Raw genomic sequence first — 19,375 nt, forward strand, 5'->3', positions numbered from 1 at the left:
CCGCGACCAGTGGGAGCCGCGATCAGCCAAATCTGCAGATGCGGCAGGTAAACAAAATTGACCCAGCGCGCCAGGGGCTTTCCTTGAACAAGTGGTAAACCACAGTTGAGAAGCGCTGGCCTGCACAGAAATGCTTGATTTTTTTTTTTTTAAATATTTGGAGGAGACCTAACATGCTCACTCTCCTCCAATTTTATGTTTCAGAAAGAGGTATGGGAAAGATTCCAGAGGCATCTTCTTTATGTCCATATTTTTGTCCCCAGAATATTCAAAATAAATACTGTCCTCTATCGACAACTCTAAGAGATAATGGAACATGAGAGACCAAAAAGTATCACCCCATGCAGAGAAGAACAAATTGTTCCAGTTAGGTCAAAATAGTAATGTAGCCCCTTCTTCACTGATTATATAACAACTGGTAATTTGCTTGATGTATTGTACCAACTATTTAACAAAAGAAGCTAGCTTAGCATATGACACAAAGGTACAGAAACTTTCACAATTCAGCTGAAGGTTGGGAACCATTGTTTGTACTCATATTGGTTCAGCATGTGGACTGAAAGGAGAAAAGGAGACCACTCAGCAAACTACTTTATTTCCAATATTAGTGTTTTTCATTTAAGTTCTATAAAAAGTGGATTGAATTACTGTATGGGATGTCCCAGTTGTACAGTTGTTCCAGTACCTCTGTATGTAACAAACCAGGTAGTAAATACTCCTTCATAAGAACCCATTTTTGCATAGGCACTCTGGCTTGAACTGCTTTGCCCAGGCAGTCGAGACCATTATTTATGGCCATCTGGCCTGAGTCAGATCCTCTGCCCATTCATGTTTACTCTCCTGTCTGTTTCCTTTCTATTTAAGCCATTAAAATAGTATTCCCGTTTTAGCTTCCTCCTGGTTACTAGGAAAGCAAGGTGATACCAGCACCATCTACCCATAATGGGAAAGTGGAAGAGAAATAATAAATTCCCCAGAAACTGGTACAGTATTGATATTCGAGACTGCAGCACTCCATTTCTGCCAGCATGTGATACTAAGTGACGTTTTAAATTTGAAGTTCTTTGATCTCACTCAGTTGGATCAAGAAGATCTCTCCCAGCAGAAAGCAGGCACTGATCTCTTCTCTTGGGTCCAGAGGAGGTTGTCTTTAAAGAGGAGTTTTATCCTAAGGTATTAAAGGGTTAATGTTTCTATCTCTGTGGTGTAGTTGGTAGAAGGATGGAGGGAACCAACTCCACATTGTCCATCCTGCCACTGGGTTTCTCCTTCTCCTCTATCTGAGGAATCCATGGGAAATTTCCTTAGGGAAGGGATTTGGTATTATTAGGATATCTTTCTGGTTTTACCTTTTTCTGCCTCCCTGAGCCTGCTTTTCTTCTGTGCTGATTTCTCTATCACAGGGACCTTTGGTGAAATGTTCCTGTGACTGACAGAAACATTTTCAAATGACTGAACTCTGTATTTTACATATTTTGGCACTATGAACATACTGGGGTCAAATTCAGGCCAGTTCCAAGTGGCTGTAATTCCATACTTTGACTCACCATGCAGACTGTGCATAGTGTCTTAGGTTCTTGTCTGATGCTGTAGTTAAAGTTAGCTGTGGTACTTTTGCAAATGTCCCAGGTGTAAGTGTAATTGCCAAAAGCAGCTTTCCATTAAAATCGCCTTTTTAATGGCAAATTGTTTTCAGTAATCGTATCTTTCCGCACAATATGTAATGTCTATGTACAATAATAATATCTGTGTGCATTTTACCTCCAATCTCATACACATGCTCCAACAGATTCAGTTTTATGTGTATCTGAGTCCTCAGTGAACCCATATGAGAGGTTACAAATATTGCATGTACTGAAAGAAGCTGGGAAATTTGCTTTGAATTTTTTATTACTAGACCCTAACTTCTGCTTAAATGTTTTGTGGAGAAATGATGGAATTCCACTTTATTTTATTCATTTGAGCCCTTGGGTAATTGCCATTTCAAGATCTTCCCAATGTGATGTGTTTTCATAGAATACTTTAGCATTTCTTTTTCTGAGGAATTGAAATTTTATGAAAATGTGGGAACATACCAATGTGGTCTTGAGTCTAGTGCTTTCATAAAGAATGAGTTTGACTCAGACTTTTAATGAGTCAGAGAACGAGAGAGAGCTGTGTAATACAAGAAAAAAATGCTTACTGATTTACTCACAAGGGAAGCCTTAATGATTATTTTTGAGTACTATAAAGGAAAAATGTCTGCTTTCTAAAGGCAATTTTTTGTATCACAGCACCGATAAAAATTCAAAATCAGTAGCTTCTTTAAACACAAGCACTTTAAGAGTAGAAGTTGGAGCAAGGCATAAGTGTTCCTTGTCTATCAGCAAATATTACTATCAGTGAGGGACTACATTGTATAAACCTGACATCCTCTTCAGATGATATTGATGAGGACAAGGGGGAGTTCAGTTTACTGTGTGTGCTTGGTTTTTTAGGAGAGGAGAGAGCTTTAAAGTTACCGCTTCTGAGAAACGAAGCATGCAATAAAATAGTTCAGTACTTCTGGTGTGATTAATATGAATGTGCTAATCAAAACAAATATCTTGTGGGACTTGTGCACACTGTTATGGAAATAGGGCATAGCCACGCCGTGGTGCTAATAGAAGAGGAGAAAAGCAGTGTTTCCTTCAACCCCTCTGGCCTCCCTACTTCAGAGACATCAGATCGGAGTTTTCTGTGCTCTTATAACAAGAGGGCACACACAAACATTCTTTCACATTCCCTTCTCATTCACACGTATTCTGTGTGTGTGCTTTTTCTCTCTCTTCCCCCTTCCTCCTCCTCTTCCACTTACCTGTTTCAAAAGCAATGGAATTTTAGATGCATTTGTTGTCTTAAAGTAATGTGGCCTGTTCCTTCTCATTACTGCATTGCACGTACTTTCCGTACTTTAATATTTATTTAATAAAAAGAACAAGCTGCACCTGACACACTAGAACATAATCTAAGTGGATTCTGCATTTCTCTACACTAGACTCTGACTTGAGCCATTTTCAGACGTTAAGATGAGGAGCAAAGCTGACCAGCACACCAATTAAGTTCCATCATTATGTTAGGAAGAAATAAAAATCTGTGAGGCCATTATAAAAATAATAATCAGTTGAGAGGCTTACATTCTTCAGGTTACCCACTGACATTTTTCCTAAGCAAGCCCCTTAAGGCTGAATTATGGCTGCTTTGGGTGCTAACAAAGTAAAGTGTCTAGAGTTTATGAAACATTTCTATTTTCCAATCACAAGATCCTTGATTTTCTGGATCTCTCTGCCCCTTAGGCTCCAAACTGCTACAGTATAAATCTGTAAATCAGTAAATGTTATATACCTCCTGTCTTCTGAGTTAAGTGTAATAGTTGGTTCCAGAAGGGTTTCAAATGCTGGCAGTGTTAGCTATTTATTTTAATTACAGGTAGATGACAATTAGTAGAATTGTCTTGTTAATATTAATAACACTACCATTGTAAGTTTGAATTTAGCTGAGTTTAAATGAACAGTGCTCTTAATGCTTTAGATGTAAGGGTTAGCCTTTCATAGCATCCAATAAATAAACATAGTTAGTGATAAGCATTGGAACAAAACCTGGTATTCATGTATTGTTAGCAACTGAAAACATTTTAGATTATCATCTTCATTATCCATATGTGTCTGTAATGAAATAAGGTTAATTCATATTCATTGCTCTTCCTTCTATTTATAAACATAAGAAGTTAATAGCTTGGTTGAACCTATGCTTTATTAGTAATGGTAAAATATTGAAAAAGATGCTGAGATTTGTACCACTTTTGTGGCCACAAACCCTCACTCCCACCTCCTGCCGCCACAATTATATGAATTAGAGGGCATCAGTTAACAGGAGGAAAATTGCTTACAATGGTCCTTAATTTATTAAACACTATGTGTTATAGCAGTGTTATACACAAAGTTGAATAAAATAGCAGGAAATATAATACTTGCTCTTTCCTCAGGAAGTCTTTTGCTGTATTTCTGCATTGTGTAGACTTAACAACATTTCTGGATGGATTTTGCCTGGTGCCACCTTAGAGTTTGTGTAATAACGATGACCTTAATAGTAAAAATAGAGATGGTCAAGAATTGCAATATCCTATCAAATCCACACAGATGTGGGTAATGCCTAGAAGTTCCCTTCTCAGATGTCTGTTTGGTCCATTTAGCCCAACATTGTGTCTTGGAACAGTAGCCAATGCCAGATGCTTCAAGGGTAATGAACAAAACAGGGAAATTATCAAGTGATCCATCCCCTCTCTGGCAGCCAGAGGCTTAGGGATGCCGAAGGCATGGGGTTGCATCCCTGACCATCTTGACTAATAGTCATTGATGAACCTATCCTCCATGAATGTTTCTAGTTCTTTTTTGAACACAGTTATAGTTTTGTCCTTCACAACATCCCCTGTCTATGAGTTCCGTAGGCTTATTGTACATTGTGTGAAGAAGTACTTCCTTTTGTTTGTTTTCAACCTTCTGCCCATTAATTTCAGTGGGTGACTCCTGGTTCTTATATTATGTGAAGGGGTAAATAACACTTCCCTATTCACTTTCTCCATACCATTCATAATTTATACATCTGTCATCTCCCCCCTTAGTCATCTCTTTTCCTAGCTGAACAGTCCCAGTCCTTTTAATCTTTCCTCATAGGGAAGCTGTTCCATACCCTTAATCATTTTGTTGACCTTCTCTGTACCTTTTTAATCTCTAATATATCTTTTTTTGGAAGGGATGACCAGAACTGCACAGAATATTCATGGTGTGGGCATACCATGGATTTATATAGTAGCATTATGATATTTATGGTCTTGTTAGCTATCCCTTTCCTAATGATTCCTCACATTCTGTTAGCTTTTTTGACTGCCATTGCACATTGAGCAGATGTTTTCAGAAAACTATCCACAATGACTCCATGATCTCTTTCTTGAGTGGTAACCGCTAATTTAGACCCCATCATTTGGCACATATTGTTGGGATTAGGTTTTCCAATATGCATTCCTTTGCATTTATCCACAATGAATTTCATGTGCTATTTTGATGCCCAGTCACCCAGTTTTGTCAGATCACTTTGTAATTCTTCACTGTCAGCTTTGGATTTAACTATCTTGAGTAATTTTGTATCATCTCCAAACTTTGCCACCTTACTGTTGCCCCTTTTTCCAGATCCATTTATGAATATATTGAACAGTACTGGTCCCAGTACAGACCCCTGGGGGACACCACTATTTACCTCTCTCCATTCTGAAAACTGGCCATTTATTCCTTCCCTTTGTTTCCTAGCTTTTAACTATTGAGAGGATGCATGAGAGGATCTTCCCTCTTATCCCATGAAAGCTTACTTTATTTAAGGCCCTTTAGTGAAGAACCTTGTCAAAGACTTTCTGAAAGTCCAAATACATTATATCTACTGAATCATCCTTGACCAGATATTTGTTGACCCCCTCAAAGAATTCTAATACATTGTGAGGCATGATTGCCCTTCACAAAAGCCATGCTGACTCTTCCCCAACAAATCATGTTCATCTAGGTGTCTGATAATTCAGTTGTTTACTATAGTGTCACCCAATTTGCCTAGTACTAAAGTTAGGCTTACCATCCTATAATTGCCAGGATTGCCTCTGAAGTCTTTTTTTAAAAATTGGTGTCACATTAGCTATTCTCCAGTTATCTGGCACAGAAGATGATTTAAGTGATAAATTTACATACCACAGTTAGTAGTTCTGCAACCACTCCTTGACTGCTGCTAATAGACACTCTTGGCCTGTTTCTCCAGTTTTATTCGGAGGCAACTACATTGACTTTGGTGGTAAAAAACTAGTGGAGAACCATGTCTTCTAATATTAAAATACTCCTTTGTACCTCACTGCCCACATAAATCACTATTATTTTCACACAAAAAAAACAAGTGAAGGAAGAAAACATGGGGTAAGGAAGGCAGATCAAATCAATCGATTTCTTTTTGCTTTGATGGAATAAAAGGTGTTTTTTTCTTTCTATTTTAAATACTGTGGCAGTATCCTAATACTAAAATAAGGACAAAGTAAGTAGATGATATATTTTACTCTATTTCCTCTCTTTTTATACTAACATCATAGTATTAATAATACAGTCACTGAGTGGAAACCAGTAACTCTAGATGATTCCTTAAACTGGTTTGGGGACACTGAGAATTGTATAAGTTATAAACACTTGTTGAATTTCTTAGAGAACAGTGCTTTACCATATTACCCCCCCCCTTTTTTTATGTTTTACCACTTTTTGTATCAATCATCTTAAAAACAAAAATCAAAGCAAAGAGCACCATATTAGAGGTTGGATGATTTTAATAAATCATTCATTCTTTGAATGTCAGCATTTCAAAAATGCTTTCATTGGACACACAGGTCATTTTGTGACTGGGTGAGTATAAGTCTTTGCTTTCTGGAAATACTTGCTTAAACGTTTAGGTTATGGTAAACATTCCAGCCAAAAAACTCATTAGTTAGACTATTCACAGAAAGTAAACACTAGGGGACAGACCCTTAGATGGTGTAAATTGCTGTAACTCCATTGAAATCAGAGAAACTTTTTTTTACTATTTACACTAGCTGATGGTTTGCCCCAAAAGGGCTGCAAATGCAGTCAGTGTACTGATTTTAAAACTTCACACAAATATTAGTGAACTTTGTGTGTGTGTATTCCCTGCCCTAGATGTAATGTCACACTGAAAAAAAAAGCGTATGTGGATGACAGTAAAAAAAGGGTAGTGACTGTGGTGTTTTGGAGTGCTATATTGCAAATGTCTGTTAAGAAAAAAATATCCTGGTTTGAATCTTTCAAATACTGTCAACTATAAATATTGACAAGGTGGTTTAAACGTTTAGGCCTAGCAGTCTTGAAAAGTTTCCCTTTATTCTGTGATATTTCATATTCTAACTATCCTGTTATGATTTTCTGTGAAATTAAATGTGGTTATTATTATTATTATTATTTCTTGCAGTGTCCACAATATGCCAAGCACTTTCTACTAAAGAAGGACATGACTTGTGTCCTGAATGTGCTTATCTGTTCCAAACCATATGCTGGAAATTATATCAATCATATTGTTAGAAAACAAGGCACATTTGACAGTTCAGTTTAAGTTACTGAATTTAATTACCTAGATCAATGTCAGTCCCAGGATTTTGTCCACATACCACTTGGGAATATGACAGAGGCTGCCCATTCAGGCATTGCACTATTTATTTTTCTTGTTTCCTTTTTTAATGGGCAAAGTTACAGAGGCTTTGTGAGACAATTGTAGGACTGGAAGGGACCTTGAGAGGTCATCTAGTCCATTCCCCTGCACTCATGGGAGGACTAAGTATTATCCAGACCATTCCTGAAAGGTGTATGTCTAACCTGCTCTTAAAAAGCTCCAGTGATGGAGATTCCACAACCTCCTTGGCAATTTATTCTAGTGCTTAACCACCTTAACAGGAATTTTTTCCTAATGTCCAATCTAAATCTCCCGTGCTGCAATTTAAGCCCATTGCTTCCTGGCCTATCCTCAGAGGTTAAGAAAAACAATTTTTCTCCCTCCTCCTTGCAACAACCTTTTATGTACTTCAAAACTGTTATCATGTCCCCTCTCAGTCTTCTCTTTTCCAGATAAACAAACCCATTTTTTTTCAATCTTCCCTCATAGGTCATGTTTTCTAGACCTTTAGTCATTTTTGTTGCTCTTCTCTAGACCTTCTCCAATTTGTCCACATCTTTCCTGAAATGTGGCTCCCAGAACTGGACGCAATACTCCAGTTGAGGCCTAATCAGCATAGAGTAAAGCGGAAGAATTACTTCTCATGTCTTGTTTACAACACTCCTGCTAATACATCCCAGAATTATGTTAGCCTTTTTTGCAACAGCTGTTGACTCATATTTAGCTTGTTGTCCACTATGACCTTCAGATTCCTTTCTGCAGTACTTCTTTCTAGGCAGTCATTTTCCATTTTGTATGTGTGCAACTGACTGTTCCTTCCTAAATGGAGTAGTTTGCATTTGTCTTTATTGAATTTCATCCTATTTACTTCAGACCATTTCTCCAGTTTGTCCAGATGATTTTGAATTTTTATCCTATCCTCCAAAGCATTTGCAACCCCTCACAGCTCGGTGTCATCTGCAAACTTTATAAGTATACTCTCTATGCCAGTATCTAAATCATTGATGAAGATATTGAACAGAACCAAAATCCATTCCTGCAGGACCCCACTCGTTATGTCCTTCCAGCATGACTGGCAACCACTGAAAACTACTCTCTGGGAATGGTTTTCCAAGAGTTTTGCACCCACCTTATAGTAGCTCCATCTAGGTTGCATTTCCTAGTGTTAGATCGCCACAAAAGAATCACATGATACGACAACAGAGCAGTCTACTAAAAAGTCTTATGATATGCTCCTCACTTACAAATACTGGAATCATGCTGGTGGAAGCTAAACTCTAAACCTGTACATCTGCTTCAGATATAAGGGAAATATTGTGACCTGAAAAAGCAATACACTTCTATCCATGTTATGACCTATAGATGTCATGGGTAAAAATGGGCAAATAGTGGAGAAAGTTATTCACAAACATATTGCAAATTCTGTTTAACACTATTCATCTCATGTATTTGCTTTCTGTGAACATACACACAAGTGAAATTGTTAGACAGGTGTTTTTGGAAAGAGAAAATCACAACTACTTGGGTGCATTTGGATATATCTGCCTAGTCACACTAGGTATAAATGTACAACCATCGGGAATGCACCTTGAGAGTTTGGGAGCTGGAAGGGAAGGAGAGAGGTTTTAGCAGAGGAGCAGAATAGCAAAAAATAAAATGCCACCACTCCCAAACAAAGCAGAAATGGTGAGGAGGTGGTGGTGGATGCTGTGCCATTCTCAGGAGATGGAGAGGTTTGAACTGTGACTGTACCCGTGATCCATAAAAGCAAAGCTTCTCTCTACTCTGAAAATTTAGAGATAATGTAGCACATGCAATGTGCTGTACATCTTCCAGACCAAGAACCATTTAGATGAATCAGGCAGCAATTAACAGTCAAGACGTTATGGGCTCTAAATGACAGAGAATGAGTGGATGGCATGCGGAAATCCTTTCGTGGCCGTGGCCTGTATGAACAAGCCTTTGGTATTTAGTATTCTCTCTGTACATTGCTGGGTGTGTACATAAGGATATTAAACACCACTGATGAAAAAGGATGTAGTAGTTAAGCAGCGAAGGCACAGGAAAGAGTGCCACAGAAATGCAGCTAAAGCTGGAGTGGTATGTGGGGTGGGAAGATTAACACAGTCATTGACAGTGTTCCCAAAATCTGTGGCCAGAAGTCTAGTGCTATTGCAATGACTTGGACAAGGATGTATGTCTGCTCCCTTTGCAGCTAGGACCGGACACTGTAATTCTAGTGAATAGTTATAGATGGCAGAAAATAGAGCCTGGGAAAATGAATCAATATACTTGCTAGATATTATTCTTTAACATTTATTTAACAGTAGCACACAGATGACCTGATCAGCATATGCGCCTTGCTGGGCTATCAGCTGTACAAATATACAACTAGACATAGTTTCTGCTCCAAAAAGGCTTTATAAAATATTGTTATATACAGAATATGACAGTTAACATAGTTCCCTAAGCCCCTTGCCAGAGACTTGCCATGGAGACAAATGAGAAAGATAAAGATATGCAGCCTTTGCAAATAGGACTGTGTAGTTATATGTGTAACCCACTCCAGCCAAGTGTAGGTTTTCATCCCTGTCTGATGGCTGGGCCACAAATGACACTGTGTATCTTGTGGGGAACACCCAGCCACCCTCATGTTCATTCTTATAAAATGATTGTGTGGTATCCAGTGCAAAGTTTGTCATGTTGGGTGTCTTCGGAAGGCTCATGATGCACTGAACATTGTTGTTATAGTAATGTTATAGGTTGTAATTTCATGTATATAGTTATGAGGCTGAAAATGTGTCCTCATGGCTTAAAACAAGCCCAGGCAAAACTCTCCAGATAACACCATAGGAGAATGTCACAGTGATGTCTGTCTGTGACAGGTTTGCGTTACAGAATTTAGTGCTTTAGCTGAAACAGTAGAAACTCATTCTTTTATTGCTGAAGGTCCAGGGTTCAATCCTCCTGTCAGCTCAAGTGAATACAGAAGTTGCACAAAATGCAGTTACCTTGTGAAGAATGAAAAACAAAAGTAAATACAGTAACTGTTCTATTCAAACAATACAATCTGGTCTCCAGTGGAATATACAATTTCTCTAAAGTTACCAGTGGTACAGGACTCTGTTTGCTCTAATGCCTCCAGTGAGAGTCATATAGGAAACTCCCCCAGTTCTAAGATTCTTGACCCTCTGGGGCACTTGTAGGCTAACTTGAAGGCTCTGCTACGTGATACACATTTTCTTAGCTCATGGGCTCCACCTACTTCTAGTCCAGCTGCCGTCAGCCAACAAACCACCTCCCCGCTGGAGTTGCTGCCTTGCAGATCTAACTGCCTCAGGCCATTAGGGACTGACTGATTTTTTTATCTTTTTCTGGTTCTCTGAGCCCACTAAACTGGTTTTCTTTGGCTCACATCATTCTATTTTGTTCTGTTTTCTCTACAGTTCCTTAGAGCCGGACTGGCCATTTCCTGGATGCAACCTGGGCTCCTGGCAGAGTGCCATATGAGCCACCTTGTCAGCGCTGTTACTATTCAGGCTCACGGTGGAAAAAACATATAGGGAGACATGTCATGTGAAGGCAGCCAAATCTTTATGCTCCTTTTATGCTGCTTCAAGCTCCCAGTAGAAAGTGCTTTTGAGGGACCCTACATCATAGAATACAGTTGTCTAAGTATCCCAGCCTAGACATGTCAGCGCCTTGGACTCTGGGCTTAGCACTTCATAATTGAGAGCATCAGCACTTTGGAACCCCATCCTTTATCTGGGCAGATGGACTCAGTTTGAACTGAAGCGCTTATGCACTAAATTGTGAGTCACTGAGGTGCCACAGCTCTCCTCAAACCACAGATACACCCAGACTAGGATACATCCTAAACAGGATCATAAAATGTAGAGATCTTCATTGCATTTTCTGCCCAGAATATCATGAAAGGAGTTTGAAAGTCCAGACTTTAGCTGACATGAGAATCCCCGTGGTGCTTTCTGCTGGGAGCCAAGAAAAAGACTAGCTGTGAGGATGAAACCTCAAACTTGCCTCGGAAGGAACCTTAGGGAAGAAATGGCAGAAAAAATAATGAAAAAAATGTGATCTGTAGCAAACCAGGTTATTGTGAACATAGACCAGAAAGAGTACCGAGGCCCTAACTGGCTAGGGCAGCTGCACTGGTTAAAGCTTAGAGACACCATTTCCTGTGCTGACTGGAGTCAGAAGGGAACCAGCTGGATTGTTCCGGTGCCCCTGAGGAACCTGATGTTGGCATATGCTCAGCAGGACAGGGCTCTTGATCAGGCCTATCTTGGAAGGAAAAAATAACTCTTAGACAGGGACATCTCCTGAAGTGATGTGTTCCAGAGAGATGTGAACCAAGAGTGAGATTCCTGCCTAGCTGGTATCTTTAGAGAAGCAGAATTGCAGGTTAAGTGATTTTCTCTTCTGTCTCTGTTAGGAAGGAATTTTCAAAGCATGTGGTGATATACACAGCATAATACTCCCTATGCCTGCTTATCACCTTCTACCTGTCTCCCAGTAGCATACTCCCACTGTGATAGAGAGAAAATCTATGCCCCAGTGAATTGCTTTGGCCCCCCTTCTTCTGACAATGGTTAGGTCATCCAGTCATAGAAAAGATAAAAAAAAAACCCAATATCAGCAGACTTAGGTCACAACTTAGGACAGTTTGTGACTTAGGAATGATCTATATTCAATGATTAAATTGCTTGCTATGGATACAGAAGTTTTACCAACTCCAGTCACAAGTATACACAGGAAGCATCAGATAGCTCCAAGGATGGGAGTACAAGCTGACTCCATTCTAGAGAAGATATTTTATATTTGTTGCCTTTCCTGCCCAGAAAAGACATGCATGATTTAAGGTCATTGACAGAATTACTGTGCTTTCAGAAATGATATTCTTATTAGTAATTAATAAATAGTGCCTTTGAGATTTACATTTTCTTCTAGAAATGAGGCTGTGGTGCTCTTTGTGTGCTGTTTTCCTTCCTTTTTAGCCTTTTAATCACTTCCTGATAAACAGAAAGAGTAAACAGGTATTAAGACATCTAAAGGCAATCTGAAAATGCAGCTATCTTTGACAGCCTGCAATGCTAGATATACACTAGACTCTTGTAAATCAGCAGTCATCTCACAGAGTCTAAGAGTGAAAATAAGTAAAGGAAAAGTGTCTTAGTGCTCTCTGCAGGAACCACTTTCAGCAGATTAGGGGTCAAATGCATTTACAGAATAGTAGGGGAAGATGCTTGCACTGTCACAGTGTACTCCTAGAGAGTACTCAACCTTAGACATGCTCGTCCTGCCCATTTGGATACCCAAAATGAAAAAATAAATCCTTTTCAAGTCATTTTGTCTTTGAGACTAATTAAAGTGCATAGTGAAATCAGGAAAACAAAACAATGTTCCGCAGTCGCTGTCTGTCTGGCATATCAACATATGGCCACCAGTGGAAAGTAATAAGTTGCAGGACAGAGCCCAAGCTAATGAAAGCTGAGGATAATGCAGGGGAAACATTTTGGCCTGGGAATATGGGGATGAGAGGCTAAGGTAAACAAACTGGTAGTCCTCTAGTTTAAAATACACTGAGATTAAACTGTTTTCTATGGAGTGAAAGGCCGTAAGTCTGATTTTTAATCAAATGTTGTTTAAAACTATATTTTTAATTACTGCTTCACTTGAAAACCTGCTTAAATTTGATGAATGGGGGGGCTAACACTCCAGTTCATGGTGTGATGCCCAAAGTTCCAATGTGACACCAGGCTGCTGTGGAGTAAACTGATTTGTTAACCCCAGAGAGCTGTTGTAATAGTGTTTGGCAGGAGGATGATTATGGTGCTTTGCTGGTTAGTGCATGAAGCTTTTTTTGGCCTTTACTTAGGAGGAAGTTGCCTGCCAATAAACAGTATGGACTATAATGATGGAGGGAAGGAAATTCAGAGGAAAGGAAAGGGTTCATTCGTGGATTCAGGCCAGTTATTGTTATTACATTAAAATCTAGTGGTTGAGGTGGGGATTGGAAAGCGAAGAGCCTATCCTGAATAACTAAGGACTACACACACAATACATAAAGCAAGAATAGTTTGATTTTTCTCTCTCTCTTGCCTACAATGAATATAACTGTATCGAAAACAATCATGTGACTGGGATTTTTTTTTCACACTGGACCCATTATTTTTATTTGTGTTATATTACAGAAACTCTACTTACTGTATGAAAGTCTCCATCTCGCTGACAGTGGGTGAAAATGACACCGGACTCTGCTACAATTCAAAGATGAAGTACTCTGAAAAAGCTGAACTTAGCAAAAGCAAGGAAATCTCGTGCCCTGACATAGAGGATTTTTTAATTCCTTATAGAGAGCCTGAAATCCTGTGGTATAAGGTAAGGAATACAGAAGACTTCTGTTGCCTTCAACAAAATATTCTGTCAAGTTCTGATTCATTTTCAATAATCTCAACATTTTATTTGGACGTGATATACAGCTTGGATGGATTTAAGATGCAATAATAATAAGACAAGGAGGGATAGGATGAAAAAGGAACTAGACCGTAAAGTGTTTTAATGTACTAGCCTTTTAGTTGTAGAGGCAAGGATTCAAATGCTTTCTTAGGTAACACTGAAAATTCATTATTTGGAATCTTCTTATTGCCATCTAGCTGTATCACAAAATAACCAAATACTTGGTGGTCCTCTTTCAACTGAAAAGTCCAAAACTGGAAAAGAAAAAATGTTACCAGGGTGGTCTGGTATGGTACACATTGGTAAGGCTGGGTGGGGAAGCAGACAGCAATTGTCTGCACTATGCCAGATTCAAGCTCATGCTATTAGAACCCTCAATTTCCAAATATGAAATTCACTCAGAAAGATATGAAGAGAAAACATATTTGAAGAAGAAGCTGTGCACACTTTTTACTTGCATGCACAATTTAAATTGTACCTCATACAATTCAAAAAGAATCCCATGTTTTCAATAATATTAAAACTTCAAATCTCATCAAGAATAAAAACTCAGGTTTAAGGCTTGTGATCTGCCCATTGTTCATACAATTATGGGAAGAAAAGGGAAATGACAATGTCCCAGAGAGAAAATTAGCTTCCACTTCAAATATCCATATTTCTCTATGGTTTATTGATAACTTTATTTCAACATTGTGCATTAATTTGCTTTTCTGGAGAGTTATTTCGGCCCTGGTTCTGCGAGGTACTTGTTAAATGCAGCTCCCATTGACTGCAGTTGGAATTGAGGGTGCTCAGCACTTTTCAGGAGGCACTTTGCACCTTGTAGGATCTGTTTCTTAAAGTACCCTAGTTATTGGATAAACCAAAATAGTTCTGATCTTATAGGTAAACCTGAAATAAGTTTGTGTATACAGGAATAATTAACTGTAATTTTCCAGTTGAAACATATTTCACTATGCTTTCTAATTATAAAAACATACAGATTTACCTAGCCTCATTATGGGTACTTGTAAATAGTGTACATAACACTGTATTGTCCAGTGATTATAAAGAATTATAATCTAGGAGGATTCTGGCTGAGCCACTGCCTCTGAAAATGTTATGCAGCCCAACTAGTAGCTTCATCTGAAATATGCTATCTAAGTGTAAGGGGACTGTTGCCCCCTTACTAACATTCAGTGGGGATGTTTTAGTTGCTAGCTCCCAGTACTAAAAAGAGGGCAGGGTCGATGGGGCATCAGGACCCTGAAACTGCTAGTCCCCAGGAACAATGGGGAGAGGCCAGTGCTCCAGGTCAGCCTGAATAACAGGGCGGTCAGGCTAATCAGGGAGTCAGGAGGCGAGGGAGGTCCCATCCTCCCTGTGAGCTGGATTTGTTTGGGTCAGACAGAGTGGGGCCGAGCTAAGGAGAAAGCAGGGGCCTGAGCTGAGCTGGGGAGCAGAGCCGTGCCAGATCCAGAGAGAGCAGCCCCTGTCCTGGGAGCAGAGCTGCAGCCCCAAAGCCAGAGGCACAGCCCAGACAGAGCAGACTTGCCCTGAGAGGAGAGCTGCAGCAACCAGAGCCAGAGGAGCCAGAAAAGCAGCCCACGAAGCAGTTCAGTGCTGGGAGCAGAGTCACAGAAGCAGCCTGCAGAGCAGACCTGTGCTGGGAGCAGAGCTGCAGCAGCCAGAGGCAGAGGGGCCAAAGAAGCAGCCCAGGGAGCTGGAGGCAGAGCAGCGGCAGCAGTGCTGAGACAGAGTGGTGGAGCTGGAGCAGTCTGGAGCTGGGTGCGGTGAGCAGCTGAGGAGACGGATGGGGACCCTGGGCAGCGAGCCCAGCACAGGGAGACACCTCAGCCAAGAGGCTCTGCAGGCCAGGCTTGGATTGTAACCCCGACAGTGTGGGGACGACACTGGGAAGAAGGGTCCTACCACTTAGAGCCTGAGAGCGTGTGGCCACCACCAGAGCAAGTCTCCAACCCACAGAGCAAGTCTCCAACCCACAGCATCCCTACAGCACAGCCAGGGCCTGAGGAGAAGGCCTGGGACTTACAAGGAACAGACTGTGAACTGCCCTGACATTGCAGAGACACTGTTTGTGATGTTCCCTGCCACAGAGCAGGTTAATGTGTTTCTTTTAACCTTTCCCATTTTTCTTATTCTTTTTAAAATTTATTGTTGATTAAATAACTTGCATTTACTTTAAATTGTATGTAATGGTCAGTGGGTCAGAGAAATGCCCATTGCAGAGAGAGTACCCTGGAGTGGGGACACCCTATCCCCTGTCCTAGGTGATCACAGCAGGGTTGGGAGTTGAGCCCCCCAGGAATCCTGGGCCCAGCCTTGTTGGGGTTACGAGGACTCTGTCAGGCAGGAGAGTGGAAGGGGAGTTCTCAAGGGCAGGGAGGCCACTGGGTAAAGGAAGTGGGAGCGAGGACTCAGATCCTTTCACTAGCCCACTTCACTGTGGTAGTGCAGAAGCCAGGAAAGTTCCCCACAGTAGCGGGACTATTCCCCCGCTTACATAATATTTAAAATATGTAATAGAATACGTATCTAAGGATTTAAAATGTCAAAAACTATTTTCCCTTGGTAGGTTGCAAAGTTTCATAAAAGACCATTGTGGGTTTTCATGTGCATGGACATATGTCTATTCTAAAAAATAGTCTGAATGACATTTATGAAACTAGCCTATATGCTAAATACGCAGCAAGCTGCTATGCTGGGCAAAATGAGCAGATTATTTTGTACTGTTACATCAAAAGTCTCAAGGACATTAGTCCATTGGCCTGTAACTTATTTCTTAGAAAGATGAAGAAGTTTGGAAATCGCTGAAAAATATCCAAAAGCGTGCAGCTATATCATGTTTTACTTTAATTATCTGAAATCTAACTAAGGCAATTTAAAAAAAGAGAAAAAAAAATAACCACACAAGGGGAAACCAGTAAAAATTGCCAACACATACACACATTCTTAGACCATAACAAATTTCAACCTAGTGGATGGGCCCACTTATCAAACAACTAAAAAAGAATATATTTCAGCATGAATGAAACATACAACTCTATCAGTAGCCATTAAAATTGGGACACGTTATATTTTGTGTACATATAAATAGTACAAATTAGACATTGCGTTATCTCACTGAGTCAATAGTAAGATCATTGATAAGTTAAACCTTTCAAAGCAAATTCTAAGATGCTTTCAGGTATGGGGATGCAACTTGCTTCCTCCTTTTTTTTTCTCATTCGCTCCTGCTTCCCTCCTTTTTGATTAATTATTGCTTTACAATGACTTCCCATGTCCTTTAGCTGTCATTAACATAATGAAGATAAAAGTTTTCTGTATATGTAATTGTCCCAGAGACAACATTAATTAGATAGGAAGAATAGGAACTCTTCAACAATATTACTTCAGAGTACCATCATTAAGGGAATAAATTCCCTGCCTTTCTGGCATCTAGACAGCTCTCATGTGACTCAATGAAGTAGAATATTTGGGCAACTCAGTGTATGTGAGATGTCATAAGTAATTATCTAAGCCATTTCCTAGGCTCTTTGACTTGGGCAGTGTTGTCAATAATCACTACGTTTAAATACAAGGACTTCAGTCATGGGTGTATTATATTGTCTTTGAACAGGAATGCAAGGCAAAAACATGGAGACAGAGTATTGTGTTCAAAAAGGACACTCTCATCATCCGGGAGGTTAGAGAAGATGACATTGGAAATTACACTTGTGAGTTAAAATACGGAATCTTTGTTGTCAGAAGAACTACAGAATTAACAGTTACAGGTAATTTATAGGCTCGTAATATCTCTTTCTGATATTGTAAAGAATGACATTGCCTTTTTTTGTTTTAGGTCATTTGTGATATACATTGCAACTACTTAGCCAGAGACAAAAGTTTTGATGATTGTCATTGCCTAGGTGATGTGCCCAAACAACCTTACGAAGTTCCAATTAGTGTGCACAGCGCTCTGAATGAGGTCTAGGTTGGGGCCTGTTTTAGAGACCTGTAGGCAGCTTAGGTTTCTGAATGGGAAATGGAGAGTGCGTTCAGTTTTTGGTAGGATAGGTAGCTTGGAACCTATACTATTTATGGCAGAAAATAACATGATGGAGCCCACTATATTTGTTTGTGGAATGCTGCCTTTTGAATGCAACACTTCTAGAACTAATGTTGCTATGTCAGAGTGGCATCATTCTAGGAGGTACCTTCCAGAGGAATACTACCATGATTCTTCTCCATCAGGCCCACCGGCACAACCATCCAGCATATCAATCATATTGTGTACACCTGTGAATACTAACGGTGAAATCCTGAGCCCATTGAAGTTAACGGCAAACTCAGACTGATTTCATTAAGGCCAGAATTTCACTCCATGTATTCCATATCCACCTAGCTCTAGTTCTAATTAAAAAAAAAATCCTATAATGGCTATATCTTCTGAAACATAACATTGGTGACAGGGGAAAAGATGCTTTTAATATAATTTACATTAAAACCTTCAACATCCTACATAAGTTACATCATGATTTGATCTTGCACGTACTGTAATAGCAATATACTCTATTCCAGAAAACAACCTTTCTGCATAAGGGTTAGTCCAACCGTTTTTCAACTGTTCCATCCTCTCCAAACCTCAGTATCACAAGGGCCTGTCCTAATTTAGAAAGAATATGGCACAGCGCTATCCAAGGAAAAATTGTACTGAATTGATTTCCAGAATTATTTGGTAATGTTGGGAGATCATATATGTGCTATATCTTGGGTCTTCAGATTGCAGTGCACTTGTCATTTCCAATGCAACATTCCTTAATAGCTGGCAAAGTTTAGGTTTTCCCTGGGGATTGAAGGTGAAATAGATTCTTAGTTGCCTCAGCAACACCAAAAAAAAAAAAAAAGAAGAAGCTAGTGGCAGTGTGTTTGGAGTAGTAAACAAAACATACAAAGAAAGAATCTTAGAGCAGAAATATCCACTTCAGGTTCTCTTTGTTTCTCTGCTAAGTCCAATATAAATGTATATCTCATCTGGCAGTTAATTACTGTGTTTATAGTATGCCTCGATCTGCGACTGTGGAAACATTTCTGAGTTTATTAGAAATTTGTTTTCTTATGTGCTAATGAATCTCAGTATCGTCCATCTTGCACTGCTCCCACCCAAAATATGAGAAGCTAAACGTAAACCTCATGATTTGTAACTTCCACTTATTAGATTAGTCAATTATATATCTGGAAATTATACCGTATGTTGATTTGAGAGAAATTCAGACAATCAATCATGTTTTCTTTAAGCACAATATCCAGTTTCTCTTCATATTTTTTCTTGTATATGAAATTGATTTATTTGGTGACTAGAAGCAGGCAATTACTCTCTAGTGATTATGCTAACAGTAAATATCAATATACCCTGTTTGACACTCCTGAAGGAGAGCAGAGATAGAGGAGTGCTGTAGTTAATTTACTTCAAAATAAGGCTCCAATTATCTTCTCAATGTATGATTATGCTCTTGAGTAGTACATAATCTTTCAGCCCTCCAGTATTCTCTCAATCACTTTGGAATGGTGCTTCCACTGCAAAAATATATCTTGCTGGTAAATTTGGTGTGCAGTGTTGTTTGAAGCAGACTAAACCTACAGCTACTGAAACAGGAATAAGAGCAGTATGAAGACATGCACTCACATAATTTGTGATAAAGAA

At 39.5% G+C, this 19,375-nt stretch overlaps 1 protein-coding gene across 1 annotated transcript in view; it reads left to right on the plus strand.

The window, feature by feature from the left end:
* IL1RAPL1 (interleukin 1 receptor accessory protein like 1) overlaps nt 1–19,375 on the plus strand; it is a 543,775-nt gene that overhangs the window by 93,068 nt on the left and 431,332 nt on the right. Inside the window, exons 3-4 of the mRNA XM_077812318.1 lie at nt 13,428–13,614; nt 17,312–17,465. Coding sequence (XP_077668444.1) covers nt 13,428–13,614; nt 17,312–17,465 — 341 coding nt within the window. The remainder of the gene's footprint in view (nt 1–13,427; nt 13,615–17,311; nt 17,466–19,375) is intronic.

The sequence above is a fragment of the Eretmochelys imbricata genome, chromosome 1 (assembly GCF_965152235.1).
Source record: "Eretmochelys imbricata isolate rEreImb1 chromosome 1, rEreImb1.hap1, whole genome shotgun sequence".
In the NCBI taxonomy this organism is placed as follows: Eukaryota; Metazoa; Chordata; order Testudines; family Cheloniidae; genus Eretmochelys; species Eretmochelys imbricata.